Source organism: Cornus florida, unplaced genomic scaffold, assembly GCF_030987335.1.
Source record: "Cornus florida cultivar Cherokee Brave unplaced genomic scaffold, ASM3098733v1 CherokeeBrave_3.0.0_Hap2_Chr07, whole genome shotgun sequence".
NCBI lineage: Eukaryota > Viridiplantae > Streptophyta > Magnoliopsida > Cornales > Cornaceae > Cornus > Cornus florida.
In genome coordinates, this window is record NW_026775577.1 from 9,181,835 (window position 1) to 9,202,661 (window position 20,827).

The following is a 20,827-nucleotide window of genomic DNA, read 5'->3' on the forward strand; positions in this document are numbered from 1 at the left end:
TAAAATACCTATCTCATGTACAAGAGTCTTGTGGCCCACCGAAAATTTCTTTCTCCACCTCTCAGAGGCTTGTGAGTTTCTTGTCTGCCAATGACCGAAAAAAAAAAAAAAAAATCATATTTTAATTTCCAAATCACACCAAAGTTTACAACTTCTTGTTAGCTGATAACAATTCTCTTGATTTTGTAATTTTTTCTCTCCACCTAATCAAGTCAACAAAAACTATCATATTTTAAATTTCACTTGACGGGTAGTTGGGTTATCATCTGTTCTCTTCTTAATACTGTAAATAAATGACAAGATTCTCTTAGTAAATAAATGAAGTCCTCATTATTAGTTTAATCACATCCACACAACAAGGGAAGAAGTCCTCATTACTAGTTTAATCACATCCACACACAATAAAGAAGTCCACATTGTTAGTGTAAAAACAAATGCGCACGCACAGACACAGACACACACACACACAGCGCGCACAAGATTTGTCTGGCTTACTGCATCTGATGGAGCAGCAGCCAGTGACTTCATCCTTTTTTCACCCTTTTCTCTTCTCTTCTCTTCCCATATTATTCATAGCATTCCTCATCAAGAAATTGCTCCTCAATACTTCTACTATCAACAAACACCTACCACCTTCACCACCAAAGCTCCCAATTATAGGGAACTTCCACCAACTGGGCTCGCTCCCTCACCATCCACTCCGATCTTTAGCTCAACGATATGGCCCTCTCATGCTGCTTCACTTCGGCAGCACGCCGACACTCGTCGCTTCATCCGCTGACGCTGCTCGAGAGATCATGAAAACACATGATCTTGTCTTCTCAAACAGGCGGAAATCGATCATGGCTAAACGGCTTCTCTACAATTACAAGGATGTATCCATGGCACCTTATGGTGAATTCTGGAGGCAGATGAAAAGCATTTTTGTGCTCCAGCTTCTAAGTAATAGAAGAGTTCAGTCTTTTCACTTTGTCAGAGAAGAAGAAACCGCCCTCCTGATGAAGAAGATTGAAGAATCATCTTCTTCATCCTCGGCATTGAATTTAAGCGAAATAATCACGTTGCTAACGAATGATCTGGTATCTAGGGCTGCTTTCGGGAGGAAGTACAGTGGAGTGGAAAGCGGGAAGAAGTTTTTGCTGTTGTTGAAGGATTTCTCGGGGCTATTGGGCAGCCTTGATGTTGGGGACTTCATTCCATGCCTTGCATGGATCAATCATGCCACTGGTTTTTATGCTAAATTGGACAGAGTTGCAAAAGAGGTTGATGAATTCCTAGAGCAAGTAGTTGAAGAGCGTATGAATGTCCTGAAAAGGAAGAGTAATGGTGATGAGAGAGTTGAAGACCACGGCAGGGAGGATTTCCTTGATATCTTGCTTAGGATCCATAAAGACAATACTGCTGTTGATAAAGATTGCATCAAAGCACTCATCTTGGTAAGGATCGATCTCTGTGTGGGTGTGTGTCAAATTAGAAGTTTATTAAACCAGCAAGATATAACACAACACACACTCATCAGCAAAACAAGAAATGTTAATTCAACAATACAAATGAAACATCCGCATCAGAAAACAACAAAGGAATAAAAAATAGAAATGAACAGCAAAGGAATACAAATGAAATCAGCAAATATATCTCAGAAGAACTAGTTGTAGTATATATTTTGCTAAATTACTAGACTTGGCCCACCTAAGTCTCACCAAGAGCTTCCAATTCGCAAAATCTATCGATTTATCTGATTGAACTGCATCTAACAAAACTGAATTGCCTCCTCCAACTTTTATATCAACTTTTCCAAAAACATATATAGAGTTAGAATAGAACTCTTCAGAATTTGAGCAACAAATATATATATATACTAGAATCTTTTCTTCAACTAAATTGTTGAAAACCCAGATACACCAGCAAAAAAGTTCACTAATTTGAGTTAAATGCACTTTAATTCAACATGGAAAACAAAGAAGAAAACATGCATATAGTTCAATAGTTGTATACATCAAATTGAGTGATTACTTATTATATATTGTTATACACTCGATTTACCTCCTTGTTAACGCCAGGATGGTATTTTAGAGCAAGTTTCCGATAAGCCCTGTTCTAGTTGTTAAAGGCGCGCCTAGGCTCCAAAAAAGCCCCAGGCTCGTCAAGGCTCAGCTAGAGCGCCTCAACCTACTAAGGGCCAGGCTCCTTCAATCAGGCTCACATAAAGCCCTCATGTTCACACTTTTTAATAGGCTACAAGCTAAAAAAAGGCCACGCCTTGTATGTTTTAATCATTTATTCATATCATTTTCTTTTTTACTTGATGACTAGTAAATTAAAATGTTCTATATCATATATCTTATTGTTAAACCTTTTGAAATATTTGACAAAGTTCATAAATTTATGGTTCACTAGTTACATTAACTGCAATTACTGCTTGATTATGAATATATATAATAATATATGTTTAAATATGCATTATTACATACACGCGCCTTACTTCGATCAAGCTCGCGCCTTATACTGCGCCTTGCGCTTAGGCTCCACATGGCATTTGGCTCCTTAGTGCGCCTTGAGCCTTTAACCCTCTTGATTTCATCAGGAGTTGCAGAGGAGGTGACCCCCCAATACTTCATATGGAGACTCTCTGCGGCTAGATTTCACAAACTGTCTAATACTGCTTCTTTTCTTCTTCCTTTTATTTCTTTAACTTGGTGAAAACGCTTGTAAAGCATACGCAAGAAGGTTATAATTGCCTCCATAGCCTATTCTGCAACTGGGTATTGAAGTTTTGCTTGGTTTTGCGGATACAAAAACCTACAATGACTAGATCTTGGACAGAGATGAGATAGAGAGAGGACGGGATGATTGGTGTTAAACACAGAGCAAATTCGCGCATGAGAAAGAGATGAGAGAGAGAAGAGAGAGCAAATTCATGGACAGAGATGATAGAGAGAAGATGTGGGTCAGATCGGTTGGTTTTGGAGTAAGGTTGAATAGCAGTTAGTTTTGATCAAGTAACATTTGTAGCAGAAAGGAAAGAGGCTTCAACTGAAGACCAGCTTTCCAAACTTAGAGCAATCCAGTAAAGGAACTCTTACTAGATATTTCCCAATTACTAGCCTTACAAGATATATTCAACTAGACTCGCAAATCTAATCCAATCCAGTAAGATAAATTTTTAATGCAAAGAGGATTGAAAAAGTCTCAACTTTTCAATTGAAACAGAATGGAGCTTTATCTAGTGTATAGTGGACTTCGCACAAATAATGAAATAAGTCATCTACCCTAAAAATTTATTTAGGCTGTATTAAGTAAAAGACCAATCCAGCACAACCCTTTACAAATCTGATTGATATATAGTTGCTAATCGTTTTATAATTGCAACAACTAATTTTTTTTTTATGCAATTCGTGTGTGTGTGTGTGTGTCTGTGCACGATGGCTAGTTGCAAGAATATTTACATCAAGGATACTCACATATTTTGAACAAACTATACTAACCATCTGAAGTTGTTTTTTTCTTCTGATTCTTGCAGGACATCTTTGTTGGTGGAACTGACACCACTTCCACAGTCCTAGAATGGGCAATGACAGAGCTATTAAGACACCCAAGAGTCATGAATGATGTGCAAAATGAAGTGAGAGAAATTCTTAAAGGTAAGCCACACATAACAGCAGAAAATCTGGATAAAATGCACTACCTTAAAGCAGTGGTCAAAGAAACTGTTCGTTTGCATCCTCCTTTCCCATTACTCGGACGTGAAGCGAGTGAAGATGTCAGAGTAATGGGCTATGACATTCCAGCCGGAACAGCAGTTATTATCAATGCCTGGGCAATCGGAAGGGACCCCGTGACATGGGTTGAACCTGAAGAGTTTCAGCCTGAGAGGTTCTTGAATTCTTCTATAGATTTCAGAGGGCATGACTTTGAATTGATTCCATTTGGAGCTGGCAGGAGGGGCTGCCCAGGGACCTCCTTCGCAATTGCCACCAATGAGTTTGTGTTAGCAAATCTAATGCACAAGTTCAACTGGGCATTGCCTGGTGGAGCCAAGGGAGAACATCTGGACTTGACTGAATGCTCTGGTGTTACAATCCGCAGAGGAATACCTCTCCTTGCTGTTGCAACTCCATGTTCTTGCTAGTGTAATCTGTGACATTGTCATGTTTGTTGCATGTTTCCTGTTTTCGACAATAAAACATAACTAAAAAGAGTGTGTGTAAAAATAGACCAAGTACAATTAGCTTAAAGAATTATTGGATTGTGAATTAGATAATGAGAACTGAAATCCTAGAAGAAACTTTTCTGACTTGTCACATTTGTTTGTGTTACACTCATCTTGTCTGACAAAGCATGAAAAAAGATTACACTTGGATACAAGATGCTGTCAAGGTGACTAACCCAGTATATAATTTTTCCAGTTAATGATAACACGAGAGACAAAATGAAAAATCATCACTGTTAGAAAGAGCTTTTTGAGTCCAAGTGACTGCAGTAATTTGGAATATGGAATTCCACTTAATCAAATCACCTACAATACCAGATACCTCATCACTGGAATTATAATCCCTGGCTGAAATGTCATGTGGTAAAATGTGGGTGGCAAACGACCCCTCCTGACCAATATGGGAACTGGCACACCCTGACCCCAACCGATGTCCAGGTTCTTTCAACCCATAGAAATTGGAATAAACGTTTCTCTGTGGAGGAACAGAATAACAATTTATTCCATGTAACCTACATCAATCCATTTGACTTCTTTCGCTAAAAAAAAAAAAGTACCTTCAAATTGATCGCAACCCTACTTAACCCGCTAGACTTTTTTTCTTTTATTTTCATCCTTAATGATCCGTGCACGCAGTATGCTGTGTTTAGAATAATGTAATAGAAAGAGTACTAGCAAGGGCAAGAATAGGATCAAATACGACCATGTGTTGGCTTTAAGATTCATGATAACGAAAAGCTACACAGATATCTCAAATCATATACAAATTAGATCTGCAGTAACAAGAGATCAAAGGGTTTAAACCATTCCTATAAAGTATAGCCATGTTTGGTTTAATTATTTAACAGAGTATGATATTTGAAAAAGAGAAATAGTTTTCAAAATATTATGAGAGATTCTCCTCTAAAATTGAACAATAAAATACTATTCAAAGTCATGTCTAGTTTAACTAAATTAATTTCAATTCCAAATTCAAGTCGCTGATTCGGTGTTCCCAAACGCAACAACAATGAAATCCTCATTAGTTTAAAAACAAGTGTGGGCGTGCACAGAAAAGGGATGTGTCTAGTTTTCTGCATTTGAAGGAGAAGTTACTGACTTCACATATTGTTTAATACTTTAATCTCATGCAGACACATAAAGAAATCTTCATTAGTTTAAAAACAAGTGCTCTAACACGCATACTAAGGGATCTGTCTAGCTTTCTGCATCTGAATCTGATGGAGCAGCTAGTGTCTTCATTTCTCTTGTACCCATTTTTCTTCTCTTGTCTTCCGTTATTATTCGTAGCATTCCTCATCAAGACATGGCACCTCAATACTTCTACTATCAACAAACACCTACAACCTTCACCACCAAAGCTCCCAATTATAGGAAACTTGCACCAACTGTACTTGCCCGCTCACTGCTCACTCCGATCTTTATCTCAACGACACAGGCCTCTCATGCTGATTCACCTCGGCAGCAGGCCGACACTTGTTGCCTCATCCGCTGACACTGCTTGAGAGATCATGAAAACACATGATCTTGTCTTTTCAAACGAGCCAAAATCGAACATTGCTAACTGGCTTCTCTACAATTACAAGGATGTGATTACGGCCCCTAATGGTGAATTCTGGAGGCAGATGAAAAGCATATTTGTACTCCAGCTTCTAAGTAATAGAAGAGTTCAGTCTTTTCATAATGTCAGAGAAGAAGAAACAGCCCTCCTGATGAAGAAGATGGAAGAATCATCTTCTTCATCCTCGCCATTGAATTTAAGTGAAATGTTCACGCTGCTAACGAATGATGTGGTATGCAGGGTTGCTTTTGGGAGGAAGCACAGTGGATGGGGAGATGAGAAGAATTCTATGCTGCAATTGAAGGATTTCGCGGGGTTGTTGAGCAGCTTTGATGTTGGGGACTTCATTCCATGGCTTGGATGGATCAATCATGTCACTGGTCTTTATGCCAAAGTGGACAGAGTTGCAAAAGAGATTGATGAATTCCTGGAGCAAGTAGTTGAAGAGCGTGTGAATGTCCTGAAAAGGAAGAGTTATGGCAATGAGAGAGTTGAAGACGAAGGCAGGGAGGGAGGATTTCCTTGATATTTTGCTTAGGATCCATAAAGAAAATATTGATGTTGATAGAGATTGCATCAAAGATCTCATCTTGGTGAGGATCTGTGTGTGTGTGTGTGTGTGTGTGTGTGTGTGTGTGTGTGCATGTGTGTGTGTGTCAAATTAGAAGTTTAATAAAGAACCAGAAAGATACAACACAACACCCACTCATCAGCAAAACAAGAAATGTTAATCAAACAATACAAATGAAACTTCCACATCAGAAAACAGCAAAGGAATACAAATGAAATCAGCAAATATATTTCAGAAGAACTAGCTTCGACTGAAGACCAGCTTTTCAAACATAGAGCAAACCAGTTAAAGTACTTGATGTTACCAGATATATTCAACTAGCCTCACAAATCTAATCCAATCTAGTGAGATCAATTTTTAATGCAAAGAGCATTGAACAAGTCTCAACTTTAGATTTACAGGGGAAAAAAAAAAGTCTCAACTTTCCAATTGAAACGTAATGGAGATTTATCTATCTATAGTGTATAGTGGACTTTGCACAAATTAGCAATCCATTCTGAATATTTCTTTAGGCTGTATTAAGTAAAAGACCAATCCAGTACAACCCTAAACAAATCTAATTGATATATAGCTGCAAATCATTTAATAATTGAGACAACTAATTTTATGTCATGAATTGTCTCTCTCACTCTTAAGTCTGTCCTCTCTGTGTGTGTGCATGATGGCTAGTTGCAAGGATATTCACATCAAGGATACAAACATATATTGAGCAAGCTTTACTAACCATCTTAATTTGTTTTATCTTCTGATTCTTGTAGGATATCTTTGTTGCTGGAACTGATACCACTTCCACAGTCCTAGAATGGGCAATGACAGAGCTATGAAGACACCTGAGAGTCATGAATAATGTGCAAAATGAAGTCAGAGAAGGCAAACCACACATAACAGCAGATGATCTGGAGGAAATGCACTGCCTTAAAGCAGTGGTCAAAGAAACTGTTCGTTTGCATCCTCCTATCGCATTACACGGACTTGAAGCGAGCGAAGATGTCAGACTAATGGGTTATGACATTCCAGCCAGAACAATGGTTATTATCAATGCTTGGGCAATCGGAAAGGACCCCATGTCATGGGTTGAACCTGAAGAGTTTCAGCCTGAGAGGTTCTTGAATTCTTCTATAGATTTCAGAGGGCACGAATTTGAATTGATTCCAGTTGGAGCTGGCAGGAGGGGCTGCCGAGGGACCTCCTTCGCAATGGCCACCAATGAGTTTGTGTTAGCAAATCTCATGCACAAGTTCGATTGGGCATTGCCTGGTGGAGCCAAGGTAGAACATCTGGACATGACTGAATGCTCTGGTGTTACAATCCGCAGAGGAATACCTCTCCTTGCTGTTGCAACTCCATGTTCTTGCTACCGTAATCTGTGACATTGGCATGTTCGTTGCATGTTTCCTGTTTTCGAGAGTAAAACATATTTAGAAAGAGATTGTGTAAAATATTGACTAAGTACAATTAACTTAAAGCATTATTAGATTGTGCATTAGATAATATTTAACTGAAATTCTACACAAATAAAAAACAACCTTTTGGCTTATCACATTTGTTTGTGTTACACTCATCTTGTCTAAAATATGATAGAGGAGTGTTGGAATGTAATTCTATATAGAACACGGAGCATGAAAACAGATTGCACTTGGATACAAGATGCTGTCAAGGTGACTAACCCAGTAAACAATTTTCCCAGTTAATGATATAATATTTTGAGCTCAATCAATAAAAGTGACAAATGAAACATCATCACTGTTAGAAAGACCTTAATGGATCCAAGTGACTGTAGTAATTTGGAATTTGAAATTCATGTTAATCAAATCACCTACAATACCAGATACTGCATCACTGGAACTAAAATGTTCTATGGTAAAATGTGGATGTCAAAGGACCCTGCCTGGCCAATATGGGAACTCACCCACCATAACCCAAACCGGCAACCCATAGAAATGATAACGAAAATGTACGCAGATAGCTCAAATCATATACATATTAGATCTGTAGTAACAAGAGATCAAAGAGTTACCATGCCCATAAAATACATGTTCTGGTGGGACAGACATAGTATAGCTTCCCCTTATTGTTATTATGGTTGTACTTTGGTACTTTGATAGAAGCTATTTTCCCACAACAACAAATTATATTCTTATACCTCAAATCTTCACCATCATTAGATTGTGTAGTTGAAGTAGGACAGTTTCGATTTCAATTTACAACTGTGAACAAAATAGTCATTACCAGTTACATCAGTCAAGAACGCAGATACATAAAATATTTGTGCGAAAGCAATTTCAGTAATGAGAATGACATGCATAACAGTAATCACTAAGTTATTACTTGATTAGTACGAAACGATTTAGGGATTTGATAATGAAATCGAGTTGTTTGCTTTAATTCATTATAAATCAATGAGTTCATACACCATCTGTGCGAAACAATTTAGGGATTTGATAATGAAATCGAGCTAATTCGTATTATGACATGCAATGACCTAAATTCGTGCTGTGAAAAGGGAAGAATACCTACGGTATGGTTGCGAAGCAATTTCCAATTGCTAGGGCTTCGGATTGACCATTATGAGGAAGAAGAAGATGGCCTGCGACAACTTGCTAGGGTTTTGAATTGAAGCTTGATGAAGAAAGATGACCGTTGTGACTTGTGCAAATGTAATGGATGGTAGCGCGATTCGGGTCGGGTAATGTTGGTAAATTTGAAGATAGCTCTTTTGCCCGTGACACAAATTATTGGCGTTGTGACTGGAGAGAGCATAGAATATCCGGGTACTTGCATCTTCAACTAATGCATAAAAATGCGTTGTGGAATAAATTTTCATTCTTAATCTAAATTGTATATCAAATAAAGAAATAATTGAAATAGATATTTAATTTTATTTCTGTACATTAAATATAATATATGTGTATAATTTTCTGCATCTGATGGAGCTGCTACTGACCTCATTTCTTTGGCATCCATTTTTCTTCTCTTCTCTTTCCATATATATATATATAGCCACGAACCAACCTTAAAAAGCAAACTAATGGAGCCACTTGCTATTGTTATTATTAATTTTCCTTCTGTTTTTGTGATTTTTGAAGTTCGGGTTTTGTTAGTAAAAGGGTATATGATTGGCACTGTAATTTTTTAATTTTATTTTATACATTCATGAAGCTATGATTCCAGTTGAAAAATGGAGATAAACTATATATATTATACATGAATTGCTAGTGTTTCTAGTGATTGAAGGTTAATAACTTTGTAACAGGTAAAGCTGTACGTGGTCTTCGTCAGTTACAGAAAAGAAGAGATCGAAAACCTTTTAAAGTGATGCAGGTAGGGGTAGTTTGGGCATTTAAAATTTTTATTTGACTGAAATTTAACGGACAAGTTAATATAGGAGCTATCTGCTTAAATAAATGTCGGTGAACACATACACAAACAAATCTGTCGAGTTTTTGATGATGGAGTTGCTGCTAACTTCATTTCTTTGGCATCCATTTTTCTTCTCCTCTTTCCGTACATATATGGTCTTCTCTTTGAATTAGTCAAAACCCATATTCCTTATTTGTCTCAAACTAAGTTAAAATTAGAGCTTTCTTATCATAACCCAACTTTCCTTCCTTTATAGGGCTTTAGTTATTGACCCAATGACAAATTCCAATATTTCCTTCTAAGTCAGCAAATATGCTATGAAATACTCAACTGTAATACCCCTAATTTCAAAAGAATAGTCCTGGTATTTCCTTTATTGGTTAAATTTCAATTTTTAATTGTTTATATGTATATGTGTTTATTTAATTATTTTTACTTTATTTACTTGTTTTAATTATTGATTTAGTTGTCGTTAATTTATTTAATTGTGTTACTGTTTTACTTATTGATTTAATTGTATTAATTATTTAATTGTTATTTAATTATTTTGTGCTACTTTGTTGTTTTAATTATTGCTTTAATGATATATTTTAATTACATTTAATTAGTTGTATTGTGACTGTAGGATTGGTTGCATATATAGGTTACACAGTTTATAGCCAACATTGGTATTAACCTAGATTTTTGTATGGGCCGAGTAAATCTAGTTAGGGTTTAAGAGAGCTAGGATTAATGTGGCCTATAAATACTCACCTAGGATGTCTACCTAGGGTTTTAGAGATTTACTACGATATAGTAAGGTTGAGAGAAGTTTTGGAGACGGTTGGGAAAGAACAGAGGATTTGCCGGAAATTTGAGACGAACGTCGGTGTAAGGCAAGTTCTATCCTTACTCTCTCCCTTAGGCTTCGTGTTCTTTGCATTCTTAAACAGTTATAGGATTAATTGAATCAATTATAAATTTTCTCTGTTCGTGCTTAAACTGAAACATATCAGTATGTGTTGCATGCTTGAAAAACCTGTCAAAACATGTTATTTGCTTGCTTAATTCTCTGTTTAAACCTATGTAAGGAAGGTGTTAATGATTTAAACATGGACTGGGAACCTACTGGGATTGAGTTACAACTTCTAGAAACGATAGCGTAGAGCAAAGAAGTTGCAGAAGACGTCTGAAGAAGAGGGAAGGCAAAGAGACGAGGCAGAGAGGGAGAGAGCCGGCTCTCCCTCCCTTTGATGTGGAGGCGGCTCCCAAGTGTGGGAGCCTGGTCCAAGGCCTAAAGAAGGCAGCTCCACTTTTGGGAGACGTCTCCTTGCTGAGTTTTTAATTTTTTTTCTCCGTTTTCGTTCAGTTTTGGTTACAGTGGTTGGTTCTTTAAGGTTTCAGTTGAGTTTAGTGCTATATGTGAGGTGTATGGATGATGCTTAGAGACAATTCTAAGACTTCAGGAGGCATGTTAATAATCTAATTATGGTTGTCACTTGAACAGTATACGTTGTAAACAAAATAACACACTGTGGTTGGAGTCGAAAGAATTAATACGGTTTAATTCTCTGTGATTTGTAATCTTCTGAGACAGATAATATAATTAAAACATGTTTTATCATATATCATGATCATGTGTCTGAATTATATTTGTTTTGGATGAATTGGTGTTAAGTGACTTTAGGATTTAAACAAACTTAGCACTATACTGGATTTTGTGAAAACATTACAGATCAAGCATGTCTATGTGTATACTGTAATTCTGTGCTGATGTTTTCATTATCACTGTTAGTAACAATTATTGGAGGCATGGATTTTGTTGATGTTTACCTTAACTATCTATAATATCAACTGCTGGAGGTTGAATGCTATTAAGATTTAAACTTGGCACGAAATCGGATTGTATGGAACAACCTAAACTGAATAGGTTTATATATATACCGTGACTATGTTAATTGATGCTTACACTATAGTTGTTAGTATCAGTGATGGATATAAAGCTGAACATATTTATGTATAAGGTTAACTGTGTTTATTGATGCTTACAATATGACTGTTAGTATCATCAATAGAGATATGGATTTAGTTGATATTTATTGTAGTCGTCTGTATTATCAACTGCTGGATGATTGGATAGTATACACCGGTATGAGACGGTGGTATACTAGGGACGGTTTGGTTTCAAAATACCAAAACCTACCTACTCTGAATTAAGAATTGGATTAACTAAAAGTTAAGTCCTACTGATTGTAGTGAGGCAACGACTAGTTGAGCGGCACTACTAGGATACATAATGGATTTTAAATATATTGTTATGGTACCTCGATATGAGCTTGAATCTCAGGATCGACGGTTAGGGAGCGTATATGCATTGGGATACATAGTTGGATACGATGGTTGGAGGTGTACCTTATTTAGGTTTAGGTACACATGCCCACTTCGTGTGCGTTTTAGCATGTTACCTCTATTCAGGTTGAGACTGGCCTGTAGTCCAGTGAGAGTGCTTTAGTGTGACTATATATATATATTTACGGACTATTAGTTATTGTTGAATTGTTTAGGGTGTACATGCGTATCGGGCCTCTGTTTGGATTGTAGTAGTATAGAACTTGCGCGTGGGCCTGACCCACTTCTATTTTTTCAGATTCACAATAGTTCTAGACTTAGACGTGTTCGTGCTGAGCAGAGGTTTTTACTCAATCTACCGACGATGTAGGATTTCTCTCCATAGCTTATATCATGATGTTCTTTCAGTTGTTTTAATTTAGTTTGGATTTTTATTAGGGGTCCACTAGAGATGGATTCCCGAGTTGTTTAATCTATTGGAGGTTTTGGATTATTGAGATTTTATATTATTATTTTTAAGGATATTCAGCTAGAGTTCTTTTCAGCCATTTTATTTACTTCATATTATTTCATTTTGTATTCTGTGTTCGATTTAAGTATTAATTGTTTGATATTTCCCTCGGGTTTAGGCCTGGGCCTAATCAACCCGTATCTCGGATCCGAGGGGTATCACATCAACTATTTGTTATCAAAATTCAGCAACCTTTCATTTAGCTTAGTAGCCAAACAATATATCCAATATAATTTCACGGGTCACTTATTTTTCTTCAATAATTTCCATATGGCCAATCCTCATGGTGTCATGTTGAAAATATTTGTCACCTTGTCACTGGTCCACGTTATCGCTGAGATGGCTGCCAAGTTTTTGTGCCAACAAATGCCCCCCAAATTTCAAATGTCTTATCGGCCACTCAGGCCAATAAGATTTTTGGAATTTTAAAATGCATTGAAAAGAAACTAGCAGCCAACGAACTTCTAAATTTTGTTTCTTTCGAACCATCTCTAAGTTGGTCTTTATTTTGTGTCAGCCGGGATTTGCCGATCCTGGTTCTTCCATTATTCCTACAAAGCTGGTTGATACCTCTCAAAATATTAGCCATTTATAAATCCTTGATAGTCCTTACAGTTGAAGTTTTCCAACTTTACTAGCAAGGCACGATCGTGATCGGCTGGGATCAGGTTGTTATGTAATGCCATTTAGGCCAATCTAACTGGCTTCTCTATTGGAATAACAACATTTTGCTAGTACGAAGCTTCTCTGGTGGTTGATCTTCTTGAATTTTTATACTCCCATAGAGCTTCTGAAAGTACTTCATCCCATGATTTTGAATTTTTATCTTTTTTAATGATTTCAGTTATATCAGCTGAAAATACCAAGAATAGTATATCTTTTGTGGCTGATTTTTTATCTACCAGGGAAGTTTTCAGAATGTCAGCAACCATGATGGCCTGACTTCTCCTCGATTCTTTATTTAGCACCTCAACAACTGATCGATGAAGCATTATCCTTGGTCAAAATACCATTCTGACTAACCTTTTAGAGTTAATATCAACCAAACTTCTTTTCATAATGGCCGATGTTGGTCGCCCCAAGTTTTGGTGCCATCAACTTCGCATTACATATTGGTGTTCGACGGTAATTGAAGAAAATAAGTTTAGTTAGAGTCTCTAACTAATATATATATATATATATATATATATATATATATATCATACTAAGTTTTATTTTTATTTTATTTTTGATAAACGTAAGCAAAATGCATATAAATATGAAACTGTACAAAAATAATAATAATAATAATAACTGGACAATTAGCCCAAAAGACAAACATAGGAACTACCCAAAACAACACAATATGGGAGTTCACAGGAACGACCCAAAACTATAATAAGGCCTACCTACAATAAGGAACAACTTTTGCTCGAAGAAGCCCATTAAGCCCACACTGAGGCATTCAAAAGACTATTAGAACAGCGAATACATTCAAAAGCCTATTAGAAGCAACTAGGGTTGATCACGAATCGAATCTAATCGGTTGGGTTTTGGGTAAAATTTAAACCAATCCGGTCCTCACAGAATGGATAAATCTGAAACCGAACCGATCCATGGGGACTTTCAATCCGAATCAAACCGATCCGTGAAATAATAGATTGGTTCGGTTTGGTTCACACGGATTGGGCTTGACAGAACATAACTAAGAAAACTGAAATTAGAGGCAAAATGTTATTTTCGTCTGAGTCATGCATGAATTTAAAGGGAAAAAGAGAATCTGCTATTGTTAACTCTGTTTCGAAATACTGATTTTCGTCTAAGTCGTGCATGAATTTCTAAAGACTACACATAGTAGTAAATAGGCTATGAAAATGACAAGGTAGAACTGAAACTAAGTAACGAGATGAAACAATCAAGATTTTTTTTTCAGAAGAGAAGAACAAAAATTCATAGAAGAAAATAATGAAAACTTATGAACTCACTAGAAATTAGATGTAGATGAAGAGGAAATGATCAGTCGATGTAAATTGGAGATGCTTACTTGTTTGGGTTCCATAAGCGACCAAGAGTATTGGGTAACCTGGGCCTTCCATGAGAGACTATGAGCAGAGCAGTGGGTTTGTGGGATCAGATGAGACTTGATGGGAGGCCAGAGACACGTGCAAATGAAAGAAATATAAAAACTAAAAAGTGTAAAACACTAAGCCACAAAGCAATAAAGCATCTTGGGTTCATAAAATAATAAAACTTTTGAAAACTTAATGATTAAATAAAACAAAAACATCAATAATGTATTATGCATATACCGTATACTATATATGTTATATAATATGTGTATATTAGTTCTATGGATTGGCCAAGAATCATTTTACGAATCGGTTCAGGTTTTTTCAGCACCTAATTCGTTAACTGATCCGGACACTATGAATTACTAATTTTTTAATCCATCACCAAACCATGGCACTAGAAAACCAAACCGAACCGCACAGAACGGATCGGTTCGGTTTAGCAGATTAAAGATTATTTGAATACCCCTAGAAGCAACAACTATATTAAATTCATGTAGTAGCCCTGACAAAACAAGTTATGATGAGTTAAAAGATTAGAATCGACAAAAACTATTTGGCAAATGTTAAAAAGAAGAAGCTTTGGGTAAATTACATTATCGTACAAAAAAAATGCATTGAAAATTAAGATTAGATTTGGACAATTTCAATAAAATGACGACTCTTTTGAATTTTTGTTTAATTTGGAGTGGGCGAAGTCTGCCGAAAATTTTACTTTGATGTGTTCATGTCATAAACTTAAAGATCCTCTCAAATATGACATGATTATTAGCTTCGACTTTCGATAAAAAAAAAAATGGCACAGCCCCAAAACAAGAAAGAGGGCTATAGCAAAAAACAAAAACATGTTTTTTGCCATAGCCCACTTTCTTGTTTTGGGCTGTGCCTTTTTTTTTAGTCGAAACTTATATATTTGTTGCAGTTTTTTTTTACTATTAACCCTTCATTTTAAGGGATATATGAATATATATTTTTTATTTATTTACTTGTAACTTGTTATTATTATGTTTTTACAAAACCTAATTAACTTTTATTTATTTTTTTATTACTTTTATTTTTCATTTTTATAAGAGGTAAATCATACACTCCTTTAACTAGAAAGTGGAGATGATACACTACCTACACAAAATCACTGCTACATAATAAACTTCAAATAAATATATTATTATTTTAACACTACCTACACAAATCCTTTGCTGCATAATTACCTTAAATTAAACCTTTCATCATTTTAAAATATGAATTGGGCGGTATCACTCACGGAAGAATTATCACGTGATTTCTTCCATTTCTATGTGTTTTTGAGATTGCTTTAGGAGCTTGAAAATAAATTTATTAATAATTAAATTCCTATTGAAGAGTTCAATTAAAATTATTTTTGATCTCTTTTCCGTTATGTCATGTCAGTTTTATGGTCCTTCATCATTCTTCATAATTTTGAAGTTTTATTAATTATGTTTTATAGAATAATTTTTGATTTATTATTAGAATAGTTTTGTAAATTATTATCATTATTTAAATTAATATACTAGAATGACCATTTATGTAAACCCTCAACTTTGTAACTTATATTAACTTTACATAGATAGACCCATAAGAAAAAGGGGAAAAAAAAAAAAAAATCTATGAATCTTGCATTTTAAAGAAATAAATATGAATAATTATTTGATTGATTTGTTAATATTATTCATTACTTAGGGTGATACGAAGAAGCATTTTTGTTTCAATCTTTTTATGTTTTTTATTTTATTTTATTGTTATGTGCTCATTATAGCTTGAGAATTTTTATTTAATTTTAATTTCTCTTGAGAATTTTTATTTATTTAATTTTAATTTCTCACTATCTTTATTTAAGTTTATTTGTATAATGAAATGTTAATTAAGATTATAAATCTGCTTACAAGTCCTAGCACTTCAAGTAAATATAATTTCATTAAATTATCAAGAGAGTCCACTGTAGTAAGTTGGTAATCCTTGCGGGTCAGGGTCAAGATCCATATCCAAATGATGGAATTACAAAAAATCATTACAATGGTAAACCTTCCCAAAGGATCCGGGTTCGAACCCCGGCAGTGGAATTTTTTTTTTTTTTTTCTCCCGGTAACTGTATGAGATATCATCACACACGAGGACAGTTTGGAGGGTCTAGAGAGCACGTTGATAGATTAATATCTAATATAATTTAATCAAATTAATTTAATTTTTAGAAAAACTAAGTAGACATGTTGATATCCAAGAGCAAAAGAAAACAAAATATTAGATGTTTATACACACACATAATATCTTGGACTCAAAGTTCGTCTTGCGTTAGATTACTCTGAATTGTAAACAAAATTATAAAAATCTAATATAAATGGCTCTAAAAAATTTCTAGTTACTTAATTGTTTAAATATTAATATTGAAATAAAAGGAAGATGAAAAGAAAAGAGTGATCATAAAATTCATAATAGAAAAATATTAAATTAGCATTCGATTTTGGATTTAGGCTCGTAAAATGGTTTCCTTGTACTAATTACCATTCCTCTTTTTTTTCTCTCTATGCTCAACCATTCCTCTTTATATTAATTAACAAAACATATTCTCAACCCAAATCTGTTCATCGACCAATCCAAATTAGTGTCTCTCTTTCTTTCTCCTCTCTTTATCTCTCCTCTCACTCTATCTATACATATAGAGAGAAGATTAAATATTAGATTTTTAGATTGAGAGGACCGAAAACGCGAAAAGGATTAGTTGTTAGAGGGCCAATTGGGTTCAATAAAAATATAAATGATTAGATGACTCAAGATAACCCGTGAAAAATGACTTACAATTTTTTTTTTTGATAAATCATTTTCAATCATTTGAGGTAAAATGATTTACATGAAAAATAATTTCATAACCTTGGAGTCTCCCAGGTACTGAAAAATAAGAAAAATAATTTTTAAAAAACATTTTACGATGAAGCAAACAGAGCCTTAGTTTGGGTTTGCAACACCTCTACTCAAACCCAATTTCAATTGTTAATATGTTTTGTTGAAAGAGAAATTTACGCGGTCCGATATGACACTGTTTTTCTATACAGAAGATAGTAGAAGATCGATGAATCTTGACAGGCACCGAAGAAGTCTGGCGCGCGACTGGCACCACACTGGTGCCGTCAAGATTCATCAATTTTCTACTCTTTTCTGTGCAGAAAAACGGTGTCGTATCGAACCGCATTGATTTCTCCCTCAACATGTTTTGTCTCTAATAATTTGGACTAGGACCAACGGGCCAGTGGCCTAACTGTATCAGTTTCTTACTTCCCAAAGGGAAGTCAAGGGTTCAAATTTCAGAAGAGACAAGTGTGTGTAATTACTAACTAGAAAAAAAATATATATATATAATAATAATAATAATAATAATAATAAGAGATAAATAAAAAGAGAAAAATGTGATGCATGATTGAAAAGACAAAAACAAATCCGGATTGTTTTATGGGCAAGAGGATAAGAAAATATATTTGTTCATGTCTAAGTAGTTGATGGGAAATGAAAAATGATAATTATTGAAAGAAAACTTAAGGAAATAAACTTTATTTATTTATTTCCTTTATTCATCAAGAGTCCAAGCTAGACTCTAAAATCAATCACATATTAGAATTTTATTTTTTATTTGAAAAAATACTGTTATTTTTACAAAATGTTGTTGGACAACGTTTGGTTGCTTTTCAATCATTTCGAGTGCTAAAAAAACGATTCGAGAAATTAGATTGCCTTTGACAAAATGAAGATAACTTTTAATTAGAAATTAAAGGCAAAATAACGAGAAATTAAATTGCTTTGACAATATATATTTATATTGGGGCTAAAATTTGCTTCATATTCTCTGAGCCCAATAGAAATCAGCCATATGATTTCAAGCCTTGGAATTTCAATAGTGTGAACCTCCCCTTTAATGGTAATAAATAAAAACGTTAAATAGAATTAATTTCATCACACTGGACTTTAGCACCTTGGTAATTCATATGTTGGATTGAAACCCTTCATCATGGTTTAACTCCCCTCTGTGAATTTTTTATATTTTTATTTATTTATTTTTCATATTTTAAGCTCAACAAAACAGTTTCAATATTTTTAAAATGATATCCATTGTAGCACTTTGCTAATTTTTGCGTCTAAAAGAATCCGGGTTCAATTCCCGGCAGTGGAAATAATTATTTATTATTATTTATTATTATTATTATTATTTTCATATTTTACGCCCTTTTTGTAATTCTTGCGTCTAAAAGAATTCGTCGAATTCTAATTCCTTGCAGTTGAATATTTTTTCATATTTTAAGCACAACAAAACGATTCTCATATCACTTTTATGACTTTTCATTCTGAATATTTTAAATAAAGTTAATTTCAATATTTTAACAATGATATCCACTGTAACACTTTGGTAATTCTTGCGTCTAAAAGAATCCGGGTTCAATAAATAAATTTATTTATTATTATTATTATTTTTTTCGCATTTTAAGCGGTTTTGGTAGTTCTTGCATCTAAAAGAATTTGGGTTCAATTCCTGCAGTGGAATATTTTTTCATATTTTAAGCTCAACAAAACGGTTCCCGTATCACTTTTTTGACATTTAATTATGAATCTTTTAAATAAAGTTAATTTCACAATTCTAACAATGATATCCACAGTAGCACTTTGACAATTCTTGCATCAAAAAGAATCCGGGTTCAATTCCCGGTAGTGGAATATTTTTTTATAGTTTTTTTCATATTCTCTAGCCCAAAATTAAATTTTAATGCTGATAAGTTATTGTTAAATAAAATTAAATTCATTTAATTTTACAATGAGGTCCACTGCAGCACCATGGCAATTCTAACTGATTGAAAAGAATGTGAATTCAAAATTCAAAATTCAAATCCCGGCAGTGGAACCATTATTTTATTTTTTTATATATATATTAGAAAAATGTTTAAATACATAGTATTATTATTATTATTTTTTTCCTGAATGGTACATAGTATTATTTTTCATCTAGGTAATAGAATTCAATCATATGATTTTAGTAAATTCATTCTTCCAGAACTTTGTTCTCAACTATAGTGACCAAACTGAATACATCCCACCTATGTCTCATCAAATCTTCCCTCTCCTTATTTTCTCTGTCCTGTCCATTTCACTTATTCAACTCTCTACATTCATCCACCAAAATTCCAACATTTCTGCACCAAACATTAACAACACCACCATTTTATTTCAACTCATCTAATATCTTCATACACCAATCTAAACACATGTTTCGGATGCTATACGGCTCCAAATTATTATTCTTATTATAAAATAAATAAGAAAAAGAAAAGAAAAGCTCAAACCCTAATTAATTAATAACTAAGCCATTACCTGGTCAAAGTAAAATCAAATACAGACAGTCTTAAGGGATTTGGTTGGATTATTCTTTTTCAATCCACAAAGGGTTAGAGAAAAAGGATTAGAAGGAGAACAGAATTATTCTACTTTTTCTTTTAAAAATAAAGAATTTGAAAAAGGACGGCAAGGGAATTAGAGGACAATGAATCAGAATTATTCTGAAATCATGTGCTCTAAAAAAATATTACTTTTTTTTTTTTTTTAATCATGTAACATGTTAGGCATTAGAAGCCATCTCATGTGGCCTCATTAACTTTTGATTTCAATCCACAGTTTTTTAAATACTTGAATTATAAATAATCTCTACCAAAATGTTACTTAACAAGTACTATTGTAATCGCAGTTTTTTAGAAGTGAACACTATAAATTTCAATCATTCACGTGGGTATTTTAGTTCTACGCGGCATTGCTCCATCAGACTTTTTATGAACTTGATTACACATTGAAATTTTAATTTTTAATTTTTAAACAGAATTATTCTATTTTTACTTGATTACACATTGTAAAATTTTAATTTTAATTTTAATTTTAATTTTTACTTAAAAAACAAAGTTTTGAGAGAACTTTGAAAAGTCAATGAAATGACCAAAAAAATTGCTAGTCAATGCTCAATGGCATATTCATTGTTTTGAAAGAAAAGATTTCATAAACAAATTGGTTTGTGCAGCTACACAATATTGAGAAATTAAATTGAAAAGTTTACTTTTTTAATTATAATTACCATATAAAATAATTAAAATAAAAATTGCTTTGACAAAATGAATGAACTTGTCTTTTTCTTGAAATAGCCAACAAAAGTAACTTGCTTTGTCAACTAATGTAAAGTAATTGGAAAATCCAATTAATG

The 20,827-nt window shown here is 34.1% G+C and overlaps 3 protein-coding genes across 3 annotated transcripts; all 3 read left to right on the plus strand.

Annotated features, from left to right (window-relative positions):
• The first annotated feature begins 398 nt into the window (after positions 1 to 398).
• Positions 399 to 4,297, plus strand: LOC132316054 (cytochrome P450 736A117-like). The gene is made up of 2 exons (XM_059814552.1): positions 399 to 1,436; positions 3,521 to 4,297. Exons 1-2 carry the CDS (start codon positions 435 to 437, stop codon positions 4,127 to 4,129), a joined length of 1,611 nt encoding a protein of 536 aa, XP_059670535.1. The 5' UTR covers positions 399 to 434; the 3' UTR covers positions 4,130 to 4,297.
• A 56-nt stretch (positions 4,298 to 4,353) lies between these two features.
• LOC132316055 (cytochrome P450 736A117-like) lies at positions 4,354 to 7,214 on the plus strand. The gene is made up of 2 exons (XM_059814553.1): positions 4,354 to 6,364; positions 7,101 to 7,214. The coding sequence occupies exon 1, from the start codon at positions 5,722 to 5,724 to the stop codon at positions 6,295 to 6,297; it is 576 nt and encodes a 191-aa protein (XP_059670536.1). The 5' UTR covers positions 4,354 to 5,721; the 3' UTR covers positions 6,298 to 6,364; positions 7,101 to 7,214.
• LOC132316218 (cytochrome P450 71A8-like) lies at positions 7,182 to 7,712 on the plus strand. Its single transcript, XM_059814724.1, has one exon. The coding sequence runs from the start codon at positions 7,182 to 7,184 to the stop codon at positions 7,710 to 7,712; it is 531 nt and encodes a 176-aa protein (XP_059670707.1).
• Positions 7,713 to 20,827: the final 13,115 nt, after the last annotated feature.

What these genes read in the sequence shown, in the direction of transcription:
- LOC132316054 (XM_059814552.1), top strand. Translation starts at nt 435, where the DNA reads ATGCGCACGCACAGACACAGACACACACACACACAGCGCGCACAAGAT. An exon ending in GCATCAAAGCACTCATCTTG is followed by an intron (nt 1,437 to 3,520) that starts GTAAGGATCGAT and finishes TGATTCTTGCAG; the next exon opens with GACATCTTTGTTGGTGGAAC.
- LOC132316055 (XM_059814553.1), top strand. Translation starts at nt 5,722, where the DNA reads ATGAAAACACATGATCTTGTCTTTTCAAACGAGCCAAAATCGAACATT.
- LOC132316218 (XM_059814724.1), top strand. Translation starts at nt 7,182, where the DNA reads ATGAATAATGTGCAAAATGAAGTCAGAGAAGGCAAACCACACATAACA.